Source organism: Lampris incognitus, chromosome 9 (assembly GCF_029633865.1).
Source record: "Lampris incognitus isolate fLamInc1 chromosome 9, fLamInc1.hap2, whole genome shotgun sequence".
Classification (NCBI taxonomy): domain Eukaryota; kingdom Metazoa; phylum Chordata; class Actinopteri; order Lampriformes; family Lampridae; genus Lampris; species Lampris incognitus.
In genome coordinates, this window is record NC_079219.1 from 33,664,088 (window position 1) to 33,689,659 (window position 25,572).

The 25,572-nt window shown below is 44.9% G+C and overlaps 1 protein-coding gene across 1 annotated transcript in view; it reads right to left on the reverse strand.

Annotated features, from left to right (window-relative positions):
* triob (trio Rho guanine nucleotide exchange factor b) overlaps nt 1-25,572 on the reverse strand; it is a 225,301-nt gene that overhangs the window by 114,044 nt on the left and 85,685 nt on the right. Inside the window, exons 3-10 of the mRNA XM_056286980.1 lie at nt 24,587-24,661; nt 23,370-23,484; nt 20,917-21,109; nt 19,104-19,208; nt 18,538-18,796; nt 18,326-18,471; nt 15,670-15,792; nt 2,141-2,332 (exon numbers count right to left, since the gene is read on the reverse strand). Coding sequence (XP_056142955.1) covers nt 2,141-2,332; nt 15,670-15,792; nt 18,326-18,471; nt 18,538-18,796; nt 19,104-19,208; nt 20,917-21,109; nt 23,370-23,484; nt 24,587-24,661 — 1,208 coding nt within the window. The remainder of the gene's footprint in view (nt 1-2,140; nt 2,333-15,669; nt 15,793-18,325; nt 18,472-18,537; nt 18,797-19,103; nt 19,209-20,916; nt 21,110-23,369; nt 23,485-24,586; nt 24,662-25,572) is intronic.

Sequence of the window (25,572 nt, forward strand, 5' to 3'; positions counted from 1 at the left end):
CCCGGGACGACCCCCAAGGTTGGACAACCCCGGGGCTCAAACCCAGGAACTTCTTGCTGTGAGGCAACCGCGCTAACCACTGTGCCACCGTACTGCCCCTTCATACAAATATATACCTACATATAAATAAATAATGAGCTTGTTATATACACAGTACATGTAAATCCATGTGGTGGGGCAGAGGTTAAATAATTTCCCTGAAAGGAATATCTTAGGCCAAATCCAGGAACTCCCAGCAGATGCAGCTTGTGTATGCTAACACGTGTTTTAGTCACCAGTACACCTACATTACACATGCATTTCTATGCTGTAAGCTATTTGCTTTTAACCATCTTAACCCCCAATTGGCGATCACTCATATCTACCATCTATGAAATGATAAGTAATACAGCTATATCTGAACAAGACAACAGCACTGGCCAGTTCTCCATATAACCACGATACCTGCAAAAGCTGAAGGTTGGACAACCTGTTGACAGCACAAAACACCAGAGAGGACGACCAACGACAATGCAATTCTTAGTGCTCCTGTGCACGTCAACCTACCACTCCACTTTCATTACAATCAAGTCATTTGAACACGCGGCTGCTCCGCTTTTATTCTGCAGGCTTCAGGGACGGACACACACACACACTCAGAAAAGGAAAATGAGGGAGAGGGAGAGAGCAAAGTGAGAGGAAAGAAAAATTAAGGGAGAGAAGACTAAAGCAGAGCGGAGCCTGCTGTGGAGCGTGTTGGGAGGATGGAGGAACAACTGATTATTCCACAAAGGGAAGACGAGGTGAAGCAGCGATGGGATTGGGAGGAGAGGGGGAAAGGAAAGGCTTAGAGACATACAAAGAGAAATCTAAAACTGCTGTGATGGTGTGTGTTGTGTGTTTGTGCATGTGTGTTTCATTGTGTATCTATGGCTGTTTGTTTCTTCCTTCCGGACTCTGCCCAGCCTAAATTAGAAGCAGAATTGCACTGAAGTCACTATTTATCAGAGTATTATCACAAATACAAACACACAAAGACCCAAACAATGTAGATTGGCTTAATGGTAAAACACAAAACAATCCCAGCTGAGAGGAAACTAGTCTAGCCTGAAGATATGGGTACCACACCAAGACATGTGGCTCAAATCTCTTCCACTATATGTGTGTGTGTGTGTGTGTGTGTGTGTGTGTGTGTGTGTGTGTGTGTGTGTGTGTGTGTGTGTGTGTGTGTGTGTGTGTGTGTGTGTGTGTGTGTGTGTGTAAAAGAGAGGGACTTTGGGGACAATATTTGTTTTTCAGCATAAAACCCCCGGTTTTTTATGACCCGGGTTCGATTCCCGGTCAACACACTCATTGTGGGCGGCACGGTGGCAAAGTGGTTTAGTGCTGTCGCCTCACAGCAAGAAGGTCCTGGGTTCGAGCCCCGGGGTTGTCCAACCTTGGGGTCATCCCAGGTCATCCTCTGTGTGGAGTTTGCATGTTCTCCCCGTGTCTGTGGTCGGTTCTCTGCGGGTGCTCTGGTTTCCCCCACCATCAAAAAGACATGCATGTTAGGGTTAATACTCATGTCTGTAACTCTGACCGAGGCATGACAAGAAAAACTGGTGTTGGTCCCTGGGTGCTGCACGGTGGCTGCCCACTGCTCCTAGCTACACAGCTAGGATGGGTTAAATGCAGAGAAGAATTTCCCTACGGGAATCATTAAAGTATATATATTAAAAAAAATATATATATATATATATATATATATATATATATATATATTCTGCTGGAAGCTGTGGATACCAGAATTTGTCCAAGCGTGTTTGTGTTTATGTACATCTACGTATGCACATATCCAACAAATTTTAAACTGTAAATGTTTCTCTGCTGTGGAACCAGGGCCAACATTCCAGCAGTGTCATGTGTTTTTGCATGTCTGAATCTGTATGTACTCATGTGTGCATGTAGTCGATCTGCCACAACCACCTGCATGTCAAAAATTCCTCCGAACCTGCCCTTGCTTTCTGGAGTAAAGGATGGAATGGACAGAGACTGACCTTTTCACTGATGGAGGCCAACTGAAAATGGCAGCAGTGTACATCATTTTGTTCTTGTGTGTGTGTGTGTGTGTGTGTGTGTGTGTGTGTAAATGGTCTGTGTCCTCCGTGTGCATAAATACCTGGTCTGCTTTCTGGTGGAAGCTAGCGGACATCTCAAGCAACGTGCTGCGTTCGTCCAGCGCCGCAGCAAACGCCTTCCACTCCTGCTCCAGCTGACCTGAGATCTGCTGGATCTGCTGGGAGGCGTAGTGACCAGACTCCAGCAGACGGTTCCCCACAGACATGATCCGGTTGATGTTCACATACACATTCTGTTAAACATGACACAAAAAAAGAGACACAAAGGGGGGGGGCATTAGAAGGTTTTGGTGAAGGTAAACTGTAGTGGTCTGCAGTCCTGTTTGTGTTTTATGCTTTGCAGTGGTCAAGTTTCCCATTTGGGACCAATTAAATCTTGCACTTCAGACTGAACTTAAATCCCTGATATGAGCTGGAACAAAGGCTGCACAATTGTGCAAAATCATAAATGAACTCACCATTTTAGCTGCCAAAATAATAAACTACCCCATAACTACTAACAGTTGAACACGGTCAGGCCAGATGTGTATGGAAACATTCAGCTGACTCACACTGCCTCCTATATGTGAGCGTCAAATTGCCTATATAAAAAGTGCCATAGCAACATTGTGTAAACTCAGATCCTCAAGGACAAATAATTTTCAGTAACAACCGTGATCACTATTTCTTTTGTAACAGTATCATTCAAGCCACAACCATACAGCACTTAGCGGCTCATGTTCAGTTCTCAGTGCCGTAACAGAATATGGCTGAAGTTCACATCTCGCTTTCCTGCGACGGGAAATAATCAGCCAGATAAGGAGTTAATAATTAAAGATAGTGGAAAAGCTGATCCTGATCTTGATCCCAGACTAGATTTGATGTATATCTGAATGAAGTGGAAGGGTCGGGTGAGATTCTGTGAGGGGAGGGAGATTGATTAGACTGGCAGCCAATAACAGCAGGGTGTTTTTAGAGGAACGTAAACATCAATATGATATTGGCTGGTTTTAACTTGGCTGTATCTTGCACCCCATTATCTTGATATTTTTTAGAAAATACTGTATGTCAGGAAGGAAAAAGCATTATTCATATAAACACAAATTTTGTGAATTTCAATAACTCAAGGTTAAATAATGCAAATTAAGTGAAGGTCAATGAGGTAGGAGGAAAAAAAAAGTTTCCTCTCATGGCACCTTTAAAGGTCAGGGGCTAAGTCATAACTGTACGCCACTGAATCGTATACACGTCCTAGTTGGCAGATGTGTTAATAAAGTCACACTTCTGTTCTCATGATGAGATAAAACAAGAAAAATGTAATTATAGAGAACAATAGCACAAACAAGAATGACAAACTTTTCACTTTGACCATATATTTTAATACTGATATTGGGTGGCACAGTGGCAAGCACTGTTGCCTCACAGCAAGAAGGTCCTGGGTTCAGGGGCGTCCGGGTAGCATAATGCTCTATTCTGTTGCCTACCAACACTGGGATTTCTGGTTCGAATCCCCGTGTTATCTTCGACTTGGTTGGGCATCCCTACAGACACAATCGGCTCTGTGCCTAGCTGTAGTCCACTGACTTCTGGTTTCTACTGCAGCGGCCATACCAGTTTTCCTGTTTGTTGGCTTGTGCTATCAAGTTATGTCCGTCTAACCGTAACTTGATAAGTACAACTTGAAACTTTTTACCTGTTTTCTGGTAGGTGCAGGTGAAAGTTTGTCGACAATTTTGTGTATGTCGCTGACATTTATCCATGGTAAATTTGCAGGCATCACGAAAAATATGCCATTGTAAAAAGCACACGCCAACAAACAGGAAACTGGTATGACCGCTGCAGTAGAAACCGGAAGTCGATGGACTACAGTTAGGCACAGAGCCAATTGTGTCTGTAGGGACGCCCAACCAAGTCGGAGGTAGCACGGGGATTCGAACCGGCGATCCCCGTGTTGGTAGGCAACGGAATAGACCCTTATAGACCCACAATTGGCCGTGCGAATGGGAAGCCGGATGTGGATAATGTTTCCTGGTCGCTGCACTAGCGCCTCCTCTGGTCAGTTGGGGCGCCTGTTCAAGGGGGAGAAGGAACTGAGGGGAATAGCGTGAGCCTCCCACATGCTACCTCCCCGTGGTGAAACTCCTCACTGTCAGGTGAAAAGAAACGGCTGGCGACTCCACATGTATCGGAGGAGGCATGTGGTAGTCTGCAGCCCTTCCCAGATCGGCAGAGGGTGTGGAACTGCAACCGGGATGGATCGGAAGAGTGGGGTAATTGGCCAAGGTACAATTGGGGAGAAAAAGGGGGGGGGGGCAAAAAAAGGTCCTTTCTGTGTAGAGTTTGCATGTTCTCCCCATGTCTGCGTGGGTCTCCTCCGGGTGCTCCGGTTTCCTCCCACCATCAAAAAGACAAAGATTTCAGGGTTAATACTCCTGTCCGTGTCCCTGACCAAGCAATGGGAAGAAGAACAGGAGATGGTCCCCGGGCGCTGCAGCTTCCCACTGCTCCAATACAGCTGGATGGCTTAAATGCAGAAGATGAATTTCATTGTAACCAAACAACTGTACAATGACAAACTAAAGTGGCTTTCTTCATCACGTACAGAGACAGAGAAGATAAGGGCTCCCTCTGTTTCTTTATCACTGTGTTTCCAACATGAACACACACCCACACAGGCCATTCACACACACATGCACACGCATGAATAATAATCCTGTGGACATTACCTAGCATGGGAGAGCACACCCCATCTAAATGAGAAAAACAAACCCACTTCCCTCAGCCTTTCAGTCTTTCTTATGTATTGGCTCCAAGCTGTTTTGTGTAGATAGGCACAGATCAGCAAACGCTAATTAACGACTGTGTTAACAGCCTGTTATTATTCTATTCAATTACTGTTCCTGGAGCCTATTACGGCGCTTTGTTGGCTTGTTTTAATCACAATGGGAGGCAGTGATGATTCACACCTGCAGTTACAAGCCGGAAACAGAGGGGGCGTCGTTCTGCCGGGGAGTTGTCCTGACCCCATAGTCAGGGTGTTGGTGGAGATTCAAGACTCGGAGTCTCAACCAGTATTTTTTGCTCCTTATAACTTCCGGACAGAACCACAAAATGCTGGCCACAATATTTACTTTGCCTTGAATCAGATTTCAGGCTGCGTTCAAAACAGCGGTTCAAAACAGCTGCATTTTTTGGCAATTATGAGTCTAAAGACATGTATGACTAAAACTGAGCAGACTGTTGTGTCATTAATAATACTGTAATTTCTATATAAGCCCCACACAGGAATCTTAACTTATTCCCTAAAATGAAAGGAAAACAGTGGTGTTGGGACAACAACAGCACATTAACAGCATGGCTGGCTGAAGAACAATTCAGACAGTGGTGGTATAGAATGGCTCACGTGAGCAGTCGAGAGTCCCAGCTCTCCCTTAGTTAGACAGACAGACAGACAGACAGACAGACAGACAGACAGACAGACACACACACACACACACACACACACACACACAAAACGATGCAGGGTGTTGGCGTGGAGGCAGGGTTGGCTTCTGACTGACTACCAACAGGCCCTGAGGCCTCTGTGCCATCTGGGGAGCATTAGGAATTAGGATAAATAACAGCGGCTGGACTACTCTCACCTCCCCCTTGAACAACGCGACTGGGTGGTAAAGACTTAATCGAAACATAATAAAGAGAGAGAGAGTGTGAGAGAGTGAGACAGACAGACAGACAGACAGATAAAGAGAGAGAGAAAGAGAGAGATGAGAGAGACAGATAAAGAAAGAAAGAGAGAGAAAGAGACAGAAGTAAGATTTTTCTTAATGCATAACTTAAGTCGGTCTAAAGAGAAAGAAAAGATGTAACTGACTGTTTGACCACATTACAGCATGAGCAATTCTTTACAGTCACAAATCTTAACACTTTCTGTCACAAGCATTCATATATATATAGCATCAGGTCTGCAAATAATAAAATACTTTTCTGCCAAGCACAGATTACATCTTTTACCCCTACCTGAATATGCACTACTCTTTACAAGGATTTTCCATGAGACAGAGTAACTGATATTCTTGTTTAGCATTGACCAAATGTGGTGGCTTAAGGCCGTTGGATTTTTCATATGCTCATTTCTGAAGGTACTCATATGGGCGTTAAACCTAATTTTAAAAGGGCCCTCTGTTACTCCCATGTAAGTGTCCACATTGCAGTTGTCTTCTCTCGTCACCGATGCCTGTTAGATGACTCCCTCTATATGGCATTTTCCTTCAAGAGGACATGATGCCTTAACACGGCATTTGCAGTTGGAGGTGCTTGGTTGCAGTGAGGGGGTGTGTGCCTTGGCCATGATGCTTGTGTTGTGGGGTGAAATAACCTGCTGAACATTTGGCATGCAGCTGTAGCTCATTTTGACTGTGTTCCTGTTGAATATTTTCCTCAATTGGTGGTCTGGGGTAAAGCACTCATCCAAAAGCTTGAAAATTTGTTTTCCAATATTAGAGGCCACGGTGTCGCTGTAGGGAGGATTATACCAGGTGATGTTCCGCCTTCTGCTGTGCTTTTTTTGTTGTTGTTGCTGGCTGTCGCTAATTGGTGGTGGATTGTACTTAAGTCTGAAATCATATCCACATGTTTGTAAGGCTTCCTGGTATGGGGGGCTGCTTCATTAAAGATGGCTCCACTGGATGATAAACATGAGAGCCTTTTGTTTATGCTCACTGGGATATTTTTCAAAATGGAGGGTGGATGATTGCTTTCTCTAAGGATGTATTGCAGTATATTATTGGGCTTCATGTACAGCCTGTATGCACCATTTCTAAGGTCTAATGAGGTGTCGAGGAAGTCAATCTGTTTTTGTTAGCCTCAATTGAAATTTTTAGTCCATTGTTTGCAAATATACTACACATTTTCTTTTTTACTCTCTCAGCTTCTCTTGCCAGTTTGTTGCAGACTGCCAGCCCGTCATCTCGATATAAACCGACGTTGATGTCTAGGACCTGTAGTTGGGACAACAAGTACAAGTCCACTAGCTCACAAGTCTCTGCCCCGTCAAAACTGCCCATGGTTATGTCAAATTTGCTGTTACCTTGCTTTTGCCATGGGATTCCCTTGTGGTATAAGATTGACTCTTTAGCATGGGCTACTATGTCTCTGTCTTGGTCGGATATTTTGGTGTATGTTGAGGCAAAGTTAATAGCTTTGTTTAGTAGCTCTTTAGTTAAGGAGGGGTAAAACTCACAAATATCGACGCATATGAACGTATGTCTGCTTTTGTCATCTATGTCCTTAAACCTTTTCATTACTTGGTTGGGGTTCTTCCACTGGTTTAAGGGAACCCTATATATATATATATATATATATGCACATATGCACTCATCAGCTGCCGATGTGGTTAAACAACAAAGAAAAAACACACAGCCAATAATTACTTCGTTGCCCCACGTCACCCCCCTAGTTACAGTGCCCAGCAGCAAATGGGAGGATAGAAAACATTTGAAAAATTACAACCAATAGGGCAAGTAGGTATAAATTTATCCCTGCACCTATGGGACTCTAACGACCGGTGTTATTGGTGGAAATACTTTTCAGTTCACGAACGGGAAGAACAGACAAAACGCCAGAAAGATCATGCCGTTCCAGTTCGCCTGGCCGAGACTTGGCTTCCGCCTGTACACCTGATAGGGCTATGCAACCGGAGGATTTTTCTGTACACTGTATGGACCACTTCATGATGATTACTGGCAAGGTAAAGGAAGGTGGTATATGTTTTTTATTAACAATTCATGGTGCACTGTCTGACTGGGAATATTCCTCTCTACGTGCGATCACTGCGTAACAAACTAGACAAACGTCATCTACTGGTGGGGAAGAATAGAGACTTTTCTTCATCTTGTGTTTTGTGCTTCGCAGAAATTTGGCTGTTTGGATCAATACCAGCGCCCCAGTGGCTCACGTGGTAGAGCACGTACCACATAATGCTGAGTCCTTACCGCAGCAGCCTGGGGTCGAATCCAGCTCGGGCCCTTTAGGAGCGGCACGGTGGTGCAGTGGTTAGCCTGGTCACCTCAGGGCAAGAAGGTCCTGGGCTTGAACCCCGGAGTTGTCCAGCCTTGGGGATCATACCAGGTCATCCTCTGTGTGGAATTTGCATGATCTCCCCGTGTCTGCGTGGGTTTCCTCCGGGTGCTCCTGTTTCCTCCCACAGTCCAAAGACATGCAGGTCAGGTGAATCGACCGTGCTAAATTGTCCCTAGGTGTAAATGTGTGTGTGTGTCGGCCCTGTGATGGTCTGGTGGCCTGTCCAGGGTGTCTCCCCACCTGCCACCCAATAACTGCTGAGATAGGCTCCAGCATCCTGCAACCCCAATTGGGATAAGCAGCTTGGATAATGGATGGATATATATATATATATATATATATATACGCTCCTCGAGCACTCAACACCATTGACGGCTTCGGAAAAAAAACGCTATATAAATATATATATAGTCCCTGACAATCTCAACGGGTCAGCCCCGGCCCATGGTGCCCACTGGCTAGCAGCAGCGGGTTTTCGATGTCATCGATGGCCTTTCACACCCAGGCGTGAAGGTGTTAACGAAGTTAGCGGGGTCCAAGTTGGTGTGGCATGGCCTCAGGAAGGACGTTATGGACTGGGCAGGCACCTGCGTGAAGTGTCAGTGCTCCAAGGTTCACCGCCACACCAAGGCACCCCTGGCGCCGTTCCTGGTGCCCGGGAGGTGTTTTGACCATGTCAATGTGGACCTAGTGGGACCCCTTCCCTCCGCCTGTGGTTTCACTCACCTCCTCACTATGGTGGACAGGACCACCAGGTGGCCAGAGGCTATTCCATTGTCATCCACCATGTCTGCTGAGGTGGCCCGGGCATTCATCGGGTCCTGGGTAGCCCGATTTGGCACGGCATCTAACCTCACTTCTGACCGGGGCCCGCAGTTCACATCCAAGCTCTGGACTGCAGTCACTGAAAGCCTAGGGGTGAAGCTCCACCGCACCACAGCACACAACCCGCAGGGCAACGCTTTATGTGAGCGGTTTCATCGTTCGATGATGGCCGCTCTTCAGGCCAGCCTCACAGACAGCAGCTGGGTCAACCGGCTCCCATGGGTCCTGCTTGGCCTGTGAACCGCCCCTTAGGAGGACCTCTGGTCCTCGTCGGCCAAGCTGGTTTACGGCTAGCCACTGCAGGTCCTGGGGTAATTTCTCCCGGACGGCACGGCACCCTGGTCTGCTGCCCACCAACGGGCTGTGTTCCAGGACAGCACTGGCATGTTCACTCAAGTCCCATTCTTAAGTCCTCAAGGACCTGCAGTCGGCCGGGTATGTCTTCATCCGGCATGACATCCACCGTACCCCCCTGCAGCCCCCCTACGATGGCCCCTTCCATGTCCTGGCAGCGGGAGCTAAGAACTTTGTAATCATTATATATAAGGGATCGACTTATTATCAATCTGGCCGATTATCTGCTTAGATATTTGTCATTTTTCATATTATCATTATTGGCATATTTTTATTGGCCAGCCGATTTTTTTAAATTGTATATTGAAAATGTTCATTATTTCCTCACATACAGAAAAAAGGTTTTGAAACAATCACATTAAAAGGAGAGATGTGAAAAGAGGAGAAAGGGGAAACTTGTAGAAAAACGGCAAGCAAGAATGGTCAGGGTGTGTGTTCAAATGCATAACTACAGCATTATCAGAAATAAAATCTACTGTGCAGCAATCAAATTTCGCTGCACAGGAGCAAGGTTATGAAAACAAACTGCAAAATGAAGCTAAAACCTTTACATAGCTGGAACTCACCTGAACATTTTTCAAGGCATTTCTAAATGTTGCAAAAGTCTTTAAACCTTCACATCACTGGCAACATCATTCCTTCAAAATACATTACTGACAGTTGCTTTTAAAAACTCATAAACTTTCATAAAGGGAGAGAGCAAAGGCCAACTCTTTGGTGAACTGGCAGGGCTGTCAGTGAATGTTCCAAATTCATCTTTAACTGAATTGTAAAAAAAAAAAAAAAAAAAAAACAGCCATTCGAGAGTGAAATTATTTGTTTGTGTGGGGGGGGGGGGATTACATAACTGAAAATAAAAACTCCCAGTATTTCACTCGCTTTTGTGCCCCAATCCAGTTTCCATTTTAACCGAAATAATAATTACATCTATAAAGAAAACAGGCCATCTCCTCTTGTAAATCCCAAACTGATAGTTCTACATGTTAATAAAAAACTGGCTCCCTTTAGCGTTGAGGTGATGTAATTGATATGGTCATCTATACTACTGGACCTATAAGCAACCTATAAGCAACATTGCTAGTCTCTGTTAAGCTTGTTAGCATTATGGAGTCATTAATTCTTACCACTTTACTTTAATTTCACAGCACAGATAACCAAATGTGCCAGAGCTGACTTGGTTTTGACTTATGGCAGGTAAAACCAAACTATATGGTTTGTATGGTCATCTATAAGTGTTCCCTGCCAGAACATATTTCTTCTTTTCATTAGTGTCTACAAGAAATTTCCTTTTTAATTTGACAGTCCATTATGGTATCTGAAATTGCCACGAGACAAAGAAAAACAAACAGTACTATTAAGCAAAAGAGCGGGCTTGAACATAAAGGATAAAGAAAAAGAAAACAAAGATCGAGGCATGTAACTCAAATCCTAAGCAGCCAAGCACCATAAAAAGATAAGATGGCCTAAAGCAGAACTCCTCAGCATCCCTCTGTTACCAGTGTAATTCATGACCACAACACCAACTTAGCAGCCAGTCTTGTGTGTGTGTGTGTGTGTGTGTGTGTGTGTGTGTGTGTGTGTGTGTGTGTGTGTGTGTGTGTGTGTGTGTGTGTATGTGTGTGTGTGTGTACAGTTAGTTTCCAAGAACCAGGAAGAGAGGCACGATGGGCACAATGCAGACAGTCTGTAACTACTTCGCTAAGATGTGTAGATCGAAGAAAGTGCACGCGGTTGATGACGATGGCGTCACAGATCAGGGACCTAGTCTGTTTGTTGGTGTAGTGCCTCCATAACATTAACTCCATAACTACATTCTCTCAACCGCAGAACATCTGTCTGGTTCTGCTGATGCAGGCGTAATAACGTGCACTGCATAGGTGCACTTATGCGAAGGAATACGGACATTCTGCGGTTGACAGAATGTAGTTCCACATGGGAGGGTTTTGTCCATGTACCATTCCTCAACTTCCGTGCCGGCTACTCCTGCTGAATCTCCAAACTGGGAGCGCACAGACTCCCATCTACTGCAGGTAAATACACTGACTATTGATAAATACCTCATGCAACCCCACTTCAAAAAAAAACCCAAACCATCACTTTAAAGATAAGAGAAAGGGAACATGTTGTCACTAATGTATATTTTTCCATTCAGTTCAGTCAAAGCCTGCTGGGAGCACCAATTTATGTGGTGTTATTTTAATATTATAATTATTCAGTTTGATCAAAGTTTACTTCCTGCTGTCCATGCAGTTTAATTCATTCCATTTTCATGTTTTGGAAATTATTTATTTTCATTAAAAAAAAAAAGAATTCCACTCAGATTGCTATCTAGTGCCTGGAACATCATGCGCTTTATTTTTTTCAAATATTTTCTGTTTTACACAAAATTCAATCAAACATATGTTCATTTAAAGGCAGTCTTGTGTCGGGGTTTGTGTTTCTGTAAATTTTGGCACATCATTTTTTACGTTCACTGCGACTGAATATCGGCCCCAAATATTGGCTATCATATTGTAGCGAATTCGGGGGACAACGCAACCACAGGAACTGCCGCGGCCGGGAAGCGAACCCGTATCGCCCGCACCGCAGGAGACATCGCTAACCACTCGACTAAAGGGTCAGACCCGCGAGCCAGCGGCCAGCGTGTCTACTAATCCATGCACGTTACAATATAGACAATCATAAACCATAACTTAACAATAATTGGCCCTGGGAAAAAAAACCAAAAAAAAAAAAAAAACATATCGGTCGACCCCTAGTTTCAACCCAAGCTTTAGCCAAGACAGTGCATCGATGTTAAAACAGCGATGTCTCGTTTCAAATACTAAAAGCCACAGTGCTAAGGCCCCTTTTACACAAAGCTGATCAGGTGACAGACTTGAAGTTAGACCAGCAAACCTATACCATAAGCACAATTATGAATTAACTCACAAACAAAAGACACCCACCCTTCCTAAAACATGCACATTCCCACGACAAACACAGACAGGCAAACAGAGGCGATGACAGTTTCTCACCACAACAACACATTCACACGCATGCTCTCATGTGACCCTGCCCCACCTCACATCCACCATGTAAACACAGCGTGTCCATCAAGCCCAAACACTGTCATGAGCCTGACACTATGTATTTCCAGCCGCTCATGCAGAGGCAACAGGAAGGGGAAGTTGGGCATCCTGTGGAAGAATGGGTGGAGGGCAGCTGCAATCCCCTCTGTATGCCCAATTGCATGCGTGTGTGCATGTGTGTGTTTATATTGAGGATCCTCTCTGTCCTTTCTAGGACTGTTGTCCTAGCGGTCTCCCTCAGTCCACTGTGTTGACACAACTGGCTAAGGGCTGTGGCCCACAATGCCTTTCTTTGCTCCAGTGTTGAAATGAGTCCCGCCTGGCTAGGGATGCTCCAGTGATACATTAGGTAGAGCGCTTTGGTAAACATGGTTCAACCCCTCTGCTGCACCCTCTCACTGGCATCTAACTACTGTACCACTAACATTTTCATCACTACAATGAAGCAATTTACCCTTAAGAAAGAAAAAACAGGCTTTGAAGATCTGACTCTGAAAGAAAGCTGTGGTGCTCGGAGGGGAGATTATGTCCCTGGAAAAAAACACAGAATCTTGTTCTGAATCAGAGGAAGAGGGCTAACCAAAGGCAGGCAGATAAAAACACAGATTTGAAGCCAGATTCGCATGATAATCATCTCTCTTAAGACAATTTTAAGAAGCGAATGTGGCTTTCACTGGAGCAGAAAAATAAGCAAGAGCTTCTGCTCACAATGCCCCCAACCAAACTGTTGTCCCTGGCTCCACCAATAGATGATGGCCCAGTCATGCAAAACATGATGTCTATGGGACCGAGTTGAGGGGGACCATCTGACCCCCGCCACTGCTGCAGGCTTGCTTGTGAACTGCCTACTGCTCTGCTGTCTGATCTATTACAAGCAAGGACCAAGTACTGAAAGACAAACGGTTTCAAAAGTAGAATGAATCAATACAATATTGATAACAGAATCTGGCCTCAATGTAATTATGTTTCACCTAAAAAACAAAGAAAAAACAAAGAAGGGCATCCAGGTAGCATGGCGGTCTATTCTGTTGCTACTAACATAGGGATCGCCAGTTCAGATCCCTGTGTTACCTCTGGCTTAGCTGGGCATCCCTACAGACACAATTGGCCGTGTCTGCAGGTGGGAAGCCGGATGTGGGTATGTGTCCTGGTCGCTGCACTAGCACCTCCCTCTGGTCAGCCTGTTCCTCCAACACGCTATGTCCCCCTGGTGAAACTCCTCACTTTCAGGTGAAAAGAAGTGGCTGGCGACTCCACATGCATCGGAGGAGGCATGTGGTAGTCTGCAGCCCTGCCCAGATTGGCAGAGAGGGTGAAGCAGCGACCGGGACAGCTCAGAGGAGTGGGGTAATTGGCAGGATACAATTAGGGGGAAAAAAACAAAGAAAGACAGAGATAGAAAGAAACGGAAAAAGAGATAACGAGCAACAGGAGAAAGAGCAAACAAAATAAACAGCTTAAGAAAGGAAGGAAGTAATAAAAAAGAAAGAACGGTAACCAAGTTTCTTGTTACAAAACAGCATCAGCTCAAAATGAAAAAAAAAAACAAACGACAAAGAAATTTGAAAATAGACACCAAACACGGGACCCCTACCACCAGCACAGGTGCCATCATGCACACTTCCTGTGCCGTGACCGGCGAGCTCCCTGGGCAAACAGTGGCCTCATTTTCCTTTGCAAGGTCACATGCACATCAGAGATGAAGAGGAGAGGAGAGGTGGACATGTGGGATGGCACAATGCGTCACAGGATTCAGATAAGGATGCTTACAGAGGGGAGAGAGAGGTCAGACTGGGGGCCAGGCCGTCACGGGATATTAAGATCCACCAGATCTGATCATACTGGCAGAAACGGTAAATGATTTACACTCTAACAGCAGATAAATAGGTGGTCCTGTGAAGCTCGGAGGGTAACGGGTATGAAAACATGATGAACGCCATGTTTTAGTGTGGGGTAAAGTCAGGTGAATGGATAATATGAGATGGGGTAGGAAGGGGCAGGCAGAACGTGTGTGGTGGTGGTTGAGAAACAGAGAAAAGGTTAATAGAGCCAGGTGGGAGATGAGACGATAAGTGTTTCTGATGAACAGAGTTGCACATCTGTTGCTCTACCTGAGGTTTCTTCCTATTTTTTACTCCCTGTTAAAGGTTTTTTGGGGGGGGGGGGTTGTTCCTTATCCAGTGCGAGGGTCTATGGAGAGGATGTTGTGTTGCTGTAAAGCCCCCGGGACAAATTTATAATTTATGATATTGGGCTATACAAATAAAAGTGACTTGACAGACAGTAAACGGGAAGCTCAGCTGAGAATAGTGAGGATACCAAAGTAGTGCTGGGCGATATTGAAAATATAATCTTGAGGGAATTTTACACTATATCGATATATCACAATATCTGTTAATACATATTCAAAAATACCAAGTTAAAGAATCCAAATGAGGTCTATTACATTGAGCTATTTAGTATAAAGTGTAATATCAAATCCAAACTGGTTTTCAAATAATACTCCCTCAAATATCTTAAGAGTTCATTTTGTGAGAAATATTAGGTAATAAATTCTCATTATCATTAAAATTTAGACACAGATTTATGCATCACGATATGACAACATCTGAACTGCATCTCATTTATTGTCAATGGAAGAAGATATTGAATTTTTGCGCAACACTGTGCCAAAGAGGAAAAACAAAAGGGTCAAGTTAGAGATAAGGCAGACGCCACCAAGTTCGGGGAGGGCTGATGTGACACAAGGGTCAGGCTGGATGTGAACTGGTGTCAGGGTTACAAATCACAGTGGGGTCACAAAGGAGATATGGGGGGGGGGGGGGGGTTCAGTTATGGGAACAGCCATTACGAAGAGGCAGGACAGAGTCAGATGGGGGCAGCGTCGGTTGGGAAATAGCTAGATGATGTTGGGTAAGACACAGTGACAGGACAGGACAGTTCTACACAGCCCGAATCCAAGGGAGAAAAATGGCCGGGAAGAAGGCTGTGACAAAGATACAGAAAGAAAGGCAGATAAAGCATGTGTGTGTGAGTGTGTGTGTGAAAGATAGTGTGAGAACATGAGAGTGAAAGAGCAAGAGAGAGACACCTGCATATGTTCTGATTTCTTGTATCTGTCTATGTATATGTACATGTTTGGTACTATATGTTCTGATTTTTTGTTCTGTTTGTAATGACTGCTTTGGCAATACAAGTGCCTTTCTGTCATGCCAATAAAGCACTTTTGAATTTGCATTTGAGAGAGAGCGGTAGTAACCTACCATGCAGTTCATAGCGAAGTGGTTGTGCTGGGTCTGCAGCTCGACAGCGTGCTGATGGTTCCCGCCGATCTCTGTGTAGCTGGTCAGAAACAGACCCTTGTTGTGCATGATCCAATCAAACATCTATGAGGAAAAACGAATGGACGAAAAAAATCACATCAACATTCAGTCACACAGACGTCACCACACATAGGGTAGCAACTATAATGACATATCTCACAATATGTCAATATGTCGACTAATTGGAGGAAAAAGGTTACTTCTCTAACAAAATGACCGCTGACATTGGTGTTTCCCCCCCCCTTTTTCTCCCAATTGTATTTGGCCAATTACCCCACTCTTTCTTGCCGTCCCAGTTGCTGCTCCACCCCCTCTGCCGATCCAGGGGGGGGGGGGGCTGCAGACTACCACATGCCTCCTCTGATACATGTGGAGTCGCCAACCGCTTCTTTTCACCTGACAGTGAGGAGTATCACCAGGGGGACGGAGCACATGGGAGGATCACGCTACCCCCCCCCCAGTTCCCCCTCCCCCGTGAACAGGAGCCTCGACCGACCAGAGGAGGTGCTAGTGCAGCGACCAGGACACACACCCACATCCGGCTCCCCGCGCGCAGACACGGCCAATTGTGTCTGTAGACCAAGCTGGAAGTAACATGGGGATTTGAACCGGCAATCCCCGTGTTGGTAGGCAGCGAAATAGACCGCCACGCCACCCAGATGCCCGAAATTGATGTTTTAAGTACATGACAATTCACGGTATTGATTTATATCGAGATGTTTGGTTAAATGTCGGTATGATAATACTGACATTTAATCAAATAAGGTAGTCATTTGCGTTTTTAAGATAATGAGATGGAAAAACAATCTGACATAATTTTTTTCATATAAAGTGTGGTAAGTATTGTTTTGGTACAAAGCCCTTAACACTGCTTTAGATTGCAAACATGGGTTCTTCTCACCCCGAACAGCATTGCTGTTGAGACCAAGTTGTTTATAGTTTGAAATTAACCCACACCTCTCATTGTTATACTGATTGAGGTCAATTTCTACTCCTGTGATGAGTGGAAACAACAGTGAGAGTGTAACTTCATGTGTGTGTGTGTGTGTGTGTGTGTGTGTGTGTGTAATTACAGCCCTGACCTGGCTGTCAAACATATTTTTCCACAGCAGGCCTCTCTGCGTGTACCTCAAGTTGTGCAACGTTCAGATGAGTTACATTAACAAGCTCCAATGCACAACATCGCACTCAGCAGCAACATTAGGGTCGTACAGCACACAATGCTTGCACACACGCTGATGCACGTGCACGGATGAGCACGCATAAGCACACTCATATCCATTCGCTCTCTAGCAGTCGCACATACAGAAAGAAAAAACATTATATTTGTCTACTGGACGTATTGTCTATTGGATGTACACATTATCATGGAGCGCACATTATGGAGTATTATTTGCTTACAGGGATTTATCTCTTCACATAACTGAACACTGAAAACAATATTGACTACATATAAATAATCATATAAAAGCGGAAAGCGAATAGGAGCAGTTCTAAATATAAAATGGGACTGGACAGATGAAGGAATTTTTGGTTGAACACCAATGTTGATAATAAATCTTTAAAGATTTCAGTGGTGGCTAGTCGTCTCACATAAACGTCCACCGAACATCCTTAAAGCTTTCACAGCAGAGATTTCGAAACACATTTGAGCTGCACATGTGAGATTTTTCTCTGCTGAGGTTGTCTGTTTGATAAAATAGATCAGCATAAAAATTATGTCTGCCGAACAAGCCAACATTTGTCAGTAATATCAGTGCACCAACATCTCTTTAGCCCTTGCATCCATTCAGAGCCTCACTAATCTGACTTACACAGGGATGAAAGTTATCCTGAAGAATTACATGTTGGGATTATTATAACATTTTCCAACAGCAGGCTGAGGCTAGCATGACTGCACACGCATTAGAGAATACCAATTAGAGAATACCACACACAGTTTGGATCGCAGTTAAACTACTTTGTATGCATGAATATCAAACTAGGTCAGGGGGGGCAGGAAAAAATAAGTAGGCAGGTAATGTATTGATGTGGGCAGCATGGAGGTCAATTCACTTCAACTCTTTCCATTGACTTGTTTTGGCATAGAAATGTTGACAGTTACGACATGGACTGTATTTATTTATTTATTATTTCCCCCTTATTCTCCCCAATTGTACCTGGCCAATCACCCAGCTCTTTTGAGCCATCCCAATTGCTGCTCCAACCCCCGCCGATCCGGGGAGGGCTGCAGACTACCATATGTCTCCTCTAATACATGTGGAGTCGCCAGCCACTTCTTTTCACCTGACAGTGAGAAGTTTCACATAGCGCGTGGGAAGATCTCGCTGTTCCCGCCTAGTTCCCCCTCGTCCCTGAACAGACGCCCCGCCCGACCAGAGGAGTTGCTAGTGCAATGACCGCCTGCAGACATGGCCAATTGTGTCTGTAGGGACACCCGACCAAGCCCGAGGTAACATGGGGATTCCAGCCGGCGATCCCCGTGTTGGTAGACGATGGAATAGACCACCATGCCAGCCGGATGCCCCATGGACTGTATTTATATTAAATCTACTAGATAAGAATGGGTAAGACTACAATAGGACAGTTGTCTAACCTTCTCGGCGTCCTGTTCGAACAGGCGCAGCTGGAAACACTGGTCCAGCTTCAGCTTCCTCATGTGCCACAGCTGCTGCAGGTGCTGACGCATCCCGTGCAACTTATCCAACAAACCCGTCACTTTAGCTATCAGGTCATGGGCATCTATGTGCGCATGAAACCCGTGGTGATGGTCATTGGAATCCCCGCCGGCTCCGCCAGTGCGGTTACCATACCCTCCTTCTCCGCCACTACCGACCCCGCCGGTTTGTGTCTGCAGCCTCTGCAGCAGCCTTCGTCCCTGGGTGTCCAGCTCCTCCACAGAGGCCTTGGTGGCCCGTTTCTTCAATGCGGCATGCTCTTCCATGAGCCGGCGAGCCCCCTCCAGGTCCCGCGGGAGGTCACGCTGAGACAGCGTCTCCTGGAGCTCCTCGAGACGTGACAGGGCCCGTGCCGCGTCGCCTGCAAAGGTCTCAAAGGAGAGACGCACCTGAAATAGAAGTTAGAAGCGGCCTCAAGTTATCTGTTAAAGATGGGTGCTTAAAACCTATCAGAATAGGGTGATAAGGACTGAAGGGAGTAAGACCTGTATAATGAAAAGAAAGTGCAGAGCAAAAACAGTTGGGTAAAAATAAGAAAAGACAATCAAATCTCAAATTAGAAATGTATTCAACCAATTATCATCAGAGAAATTACTCCCTAATAAGGGTTTTATGTTGTTTTTCTGTTCTCAGTAGAGGCAGTTTATTATAATAAAAGAAAAGGATGATAAAGAACAAAAGAGAAGGTGGGCAAACCTCAATCCAGTCATCGTGGTTGTACTCCAGGCTGCCTTCAAAGTCAGCTGTCAGCTGGGAGGGGTCCACTATCTTGGTCAGACCCTCTAAAGAGACCATGACCGTCTGGTGGAGGAGTTTGACACCGATGGGTTGTGATGAAGACAGGGAAGGAGAGAGAGCCCGAGGAAGGGTGGGAGAGAGGAGAGAGGAGGGACAGAAGAGGGAGAGGAGAAAGAAGCATGGAGAGGAACAGGGAGTGAGAGAGACAAAGGTTGGATAAAAGAAAAGGTGAGAGGTTGTGGTTATCATCATCATCATCATTATCAACTGATCAACTCTCAGCGTTTCCCAGAAATGCCAGAGTTAACCAAGGATTATGAGAGGAATGTGCAGAGCCACTGGTCATCCATGTCCGCTGTTTGCATAGGTGGGTTGAAGAACAAAATAACAACATTCCAGACATTTTAAGCTGCATTCATGTTATCATTAATAAGACAGAATACACATGGACTTAAAACCTCAGGAACTGAAAACGGAGATTGTTGGGGTTTCACCTCAGCACAGGACACAGAGCAAATGGTGAGATGTGTAGCTGAGCTGGAGCCAATTCATTTCATTTCACTCAATGTGAAAGGCCAATGGAAATGGTGATCTCTGGGCTAATGACACCACACAAGTAATCTAGTCTGCAGCACCTGAACACAGAAGACAATCAATTTCCACTGCTCATCAATTTTTAAATGAATAGCAAATTGATCTTTACCCCAGTTTGATCATAGGCCTAATCATGACCAGTATCCTTGTTTCCACAATAGATCAGGTAATTTAATCTTAACTAAACCAGTCAAATTCAAAATACACACTTTTTTAAACAAACAGCCAACTAATTCCAGGTCAATAGGATAAACCCACACACACACTACAACAACACACACTACTGTCTACAGTTGGGCCATTCTCCAGCAGCAGTTGCTGAGGGAGGTGAGCACACGTTTTGTTTACTTTCCGTCTCCAGATTCTTCCTGAAGGTCAAAAAGATTCGAAACCAAAGACCCTCTCGCTCATGATCACTATCACTTCACGTAAAGCTGTTTCATGACATGACTAAAAACCCAAGTGGCTAGTTCAAATACGGCTCCCCTTCCGCGGAGATGAAACGCTGGGCCATGTCCTACATATCTAGTTTCCATAGTAACTTGGTGGGGACTAAATATACCAGCACCACATGCCCACACGGGACGGAGCTGCTCCACCGCCACCACGCAGCACTCCAATTAGAGCCCTTAAACTGGGACTAGTTGCTAAACAAACCAAAAACACAATAGGTTAAAAGCAAATTGCTCATCTATGTATCACTGAGAAGATGCAACAATTAAATGGTGCTTCTGAACAAATATTTTCCCCCAAGGCAGTTTCTGCACAAATTTTAAAATAATAATAATAATTTTAAAAAATTTAATTATAAAAATAAATAAATAAATAAAATAAATGGTGCTTCTGCACAAATATTTTTCCCTCAAGACAGTTTCTGCAAAAAAATCAATAAATAAATCAATAAATAAATCATCATTATAGATGAGCTTTCCCGCTGAGACGCCCCAATTAAGAGAAATTCCAACCATCATTCACAACAAACAAAACCAACTAATGTCTACTAGAGGAATTTGGATTCTCTGTCATACAGGAGAAAAAAACAAAACAGTTCAATTAAAGTTTGTAACCTCACAACAACCCAGTAGAAGCAACAGCAATACAATGGAAAACAGAGAAGAGCATTACTTGTCTATGAAACCGTGAAAAAAATAAAAATAAAAAGTGGTATGGCACCCACCTCAAATTCAAACTTGGAGCTGCCAAAGTTAGTCCTCTGCTTCTGCCAGAAGTTGTCTGGCTTGATGATGAGGGCGACGTGGATGCAAGAGGGAAAAGACTCCTGCAGGATCTTCAGCAGCGGCTTGATGCTGTCCCACTTAGAGCCACGCATGTCCACGATGACCGTGAAGCCATGTCTGGCCACCTCCTCACTGGTGATGAGAAGCACGAAAACAGAGGTCAATTTGCAATAAGGACAACATCATTTATTTGGTATGTGTACATATATATATATAGAGAGATAAAAAGGCAAATGAAAGAAATGGAAAATTAAATGATATATCAACTGAAGTTGCAACTTGTCTACAAATACCACTTGAAAATAGATGGTGAAATACGGTAAAAGTCAAACTCTTTCCATTAAAAATGTCAAAAAACCAGTTCATATGACAATTTGACAAATGGATTCTCCTCTGCAGTATTTCTGTCTGGGGTGCATTTAAAACATCTGCAAGCTGAATTTTCACCCCTGCTTACCGGGAGTCGTGTCGGCATCTAAGTCCATAAAAGGTTGTTTCTGCGTGTTAAAAGGCTTTAATCTAAATGTGTCTAGCAGGAGACAAAAACAAGTGCAGGCCCTCTTGCACCAACCAACACTGACCTCACTTAAAACACATCGGCAGCCAGACGGAGTAGAGTGTAGAGAAAGAGACTGGGGGGAAGAGGGAAAAGAAAAAGGGGGAGAGAGAAAGAGGGCAGAAGCAAAGTGAAAAGGAAACAAGCTTAAAAGACGCTTGACCTCCTTCTGTGTCACCGTAACTGATGAGTTATTTTCCTTCTCGGCCCAAATATCGGAAAGCCAGTCACCTCCAAGATATTTACTGCATCTCCTGGTCTACAGCTCCTGTGGCCTCACCTCTCCCGCTTTTCTAAACCTCTCAAAGGAGTTCTCGGGAAGACAAGTTTGGGGGTCTTCTCGCTCCCGCCCACAAACCACAGCTCTTCAAGACTGACCGGACGCACAGCAAGATGCCTCCGAGCCCGCTTCCTCCTGCAAGGCTGCTCAACAATGTCGAGATGCAGCGCAAAGCTGAGGAAGGGTAACACAACCCCCCCCCCGCAACTGACAGCCTGCAGCAGACTGCCAGCCTTTTATTACCGAGGACGGTGAACGCTAACACTGTTATTCAACCTAATTTATAGTCCAAACTAATCGTAACTATCTCACAAAAACCACAAAGCACTTGAAAAACCCTCCTTGTAACCCTTTTCAAGCAAAGACATCATTCAGACTGACTTTTGCTGCAACGCAGATCTGCAGTGCTGCAGAGGTGAACATCAGAGTCCACCCTACGGGCAAACACAAGACAACATCATCCAGTATAGAACAGCACAGTAACTATCAGGACAGAATAGCAAAAACATCCCCACTCAAACTAATAAACTTTGCTCAAAACAGCTCCACCTTTAGCTATGCAAAGTTATCCAACCCTGTGCTGAACTAGTAATACAGCTGAACCGAATAGGACACACAACACAAGACCATTCAGTAACAAGAGGAGTTTCCAAACCCTATCCTGGAGGTTAACACAGTACAGATTGAGAAAGAATAGAAAAGCCTGGAGCTTCTTAACACCAACTGAGAGAGAGAGAGAGAGAGAGAGAGAGAGAGAGAGAGAGAGAGAGAGAGAGAGAGAGAGAGAGAGAGAGAGAGAGAGAGAGATATGGAGGAGGAGGAGATCTGGGAGCACTTAGCACTGTGTTAAATTAGAACTGACCCACTCTAACCACATGTCGTCACCAGTACAGAGAGAAAGATAGATATTGAAAGAGAGAGACTAGAAAAAACGATGGTCAGTAACCTACATAAAAGGTATCAGCACCTCATTTGAAACTGATAGTTAGAGAGAGCGAGAGAGACAGAGAGAGAGAGAGAGAGAGAGAGAGAGAGAGAGAGAGAGAGAGAGAGAGAGAGAGAGAGAGAGAGAGAGAGAGAGAGCATAGGTTAGGAGTGCTGGGACAGGGGGTTCAACCTTCACAGAGAATCCCAAATCAAACCATCCTGTCTCTAATCTGTAGCCCCGGGCACTGCTCTGCAGACTGCTCTGGTCTTTTCCTCTAAAATCCATGCTAGTTGGGAACATTTGAGATCTGAGTATGGCAGTGGAGAGTTGTGCGGCGTGTGTGTGTGTGTGTGTGTTTTCAAAGGCCAAGAGGAGGAGTCTGGTACAAATTAACGCAGGAACAAAAGAAGGGTCTGTGTCTGTATGTACGTGCATGTGTGTGTGTGTGTGTGTGTGCCTGCACATGCCCATATGTAATACATATTTTGAGCTATTTGAAGCCATGGTGGAGCCAAGTGGCAAGTAAATCCCAGTGCTTCATACCTTACAAGAAAAGGCCAGTTTAGTGCTGATAGAAAACAACTTTTATCATGCCAACGTGTGTCTGTTTATCGGTGCATTCCCCCACCTGGGGATGGTGGCGAGGTAGGCTATGAGCCTCCGCAGGTCCTCGGATCGTATTCTGTCATGGTTGCTCCGTGCTGGAAAGGTGAGGACAGGACCTCCCCGCCTGTCTCTGCCCCCTGGGTATGGAAATCAAACACCACCATCAGCGTTTCATGATATAAGAAATAGTCAATCTAATTGGCCAAAATCTACTTCTAACCAGGCTCATAGTTGCTTTAAAGAAGTGGTAACCAGTTATGTGCCATGGAGGGCCGTGTGCATGCAGGTTTTATTTCCAACCAAGCACCACACCAGCTAAGTGACAGATGAGTCCTCTTATGTCTGTCTGAAGGTGTGTAAATCAGTGAAACCAGCCTTACATGGCCCTCGATGGCACATAAATGAATACCACTGCTATCATGCATCAACCAAATACAACCTTGTTCTTTGGCTTGGGCAATACCTCGAGGACAGGTTTGAAATTCTAATTGGTTTGTTTTATTACTGACTTTATCATTGACCAAGCCTCTTTTCCACCCATCAGGACAGGCTTTCAAAGAAAAAAAATTCCAAGAAATCCAAGTACTACTCAGTGTTTGCTTTGTAAAAACCAATCCCTCGGTATCCGGGTGGCGTGGCAGTCTATTCCGTTGCCTACCAACACGGGGATTGCCGGATCGAATCCCAGTGTTACCGCCGGCTTGGTCGGGCGTCCCTACAGACACAATTGGCCGTGTCTGTGAGTGGGAAGTTGGATGTTGGTATGTGTCCTGGTCGCTGACTAGCGCCTCCTCTGGTCAGTCGGGGCGCCTGTTCAGGAGGGAGGGGGAACTGGGGAAAATAGCGTGATCCTCCCACATGCTATGTCCCCCTGGCAAAACGCCACACTGCCAGGTGAAAAGAAGCGGCTGGCAACTCCACGCGTATCGGAGGAGACGTGGTAGTCTACAGCCCTCCCTGGATTGGCAGAGGGGGTGGAGCAGCGACCAGGATGGCACGGAGGAGTAGGGTAATTGGCCGGATACAATTGGGGAGAAAAAAGGGGAAAATCAAAAAAAAAATGCAAGCCCTCACTTCAATTACTTTTTTCAAAATGTTTTAAATTGTAAGGATGAAAGATTTCTCGATGCCAAATATATTCACATAGCTGTGTAAAAAGCAACTGTGGAAGACCTAGAGAAATTTACAGTACTCAATATGATATCTCATAATGACAATTTATAACTGTGTACAGCTGACCTGAGAGGAAGGCAACCTTCTCCTTGAGGATGGGAAGAACATCAATGGCCTTCATATCCTCATTGCGGTGAAACCCTGAAACACGAGAGAAACCCACAGAAAGGTCAGTCAGGTCGGAGGGCAGCAACGCAAATCCTGATACAGATAGACTGATACGCAGACAGACAAAAAGATGGATCAGCTGTCCATCAGCAGGAGAGACAACACTTCACCATCAACCCAAACAGTTTGGAGAAGGTTCTCGTGGAGCTAGGACATAAACCAGACTACATCCGCCACCTGCAGCGTATGAGTGCAACAACACAATCCACTTGTCTCAGTTACATGTGGAGATATACAACTTTATGCAGTTATCAGTCAAAGAATAAACTTGACTCACCCTTTAATCGAAGTAACAGTATGAAAGATTTTCTTCACATGACCAATCATATGGTATAAAGTACAACTTGCAGCATTCAACATAGAATTAAACCCATAAAGAATACTCCTCTCAACTCATAGCAGAGCAAAACTGCTACTTGATCAAACCAGTATTTTACTTGCGTAGACATCAAGGGGGAAGAAAAAACATATCATTGTGAGATTGTGGGTTTGGCAAGAGAGCACATTGACTTTATTTCATAATTTTCCGACGCCAGTCTTTCTGTCACTTGCCACAGCATATAATTTCATTACGCAGAGATCCATCTAATTACTCTTACTAACATCAATAACTGTTAAAGGTCAGGCACTGTGGCATTGTCACCGTTCCAAAGCCTGGCCGGGGCTCTCTGCTGTCATCTAGCATGGACTGACATGACCTGGTGTTCTGCTGGTAACTCCACCGCCACCACATGGTTAATACCAGTGCACAAGATGGAGCAACAAAACACAAGCGCGCGCACACACACACACACACACACACACACACACACACACACACACACACACACGTTCACTGTGTCATACCAGTCAGTCACATAAGAAAACTCCACAGAAACCATGTA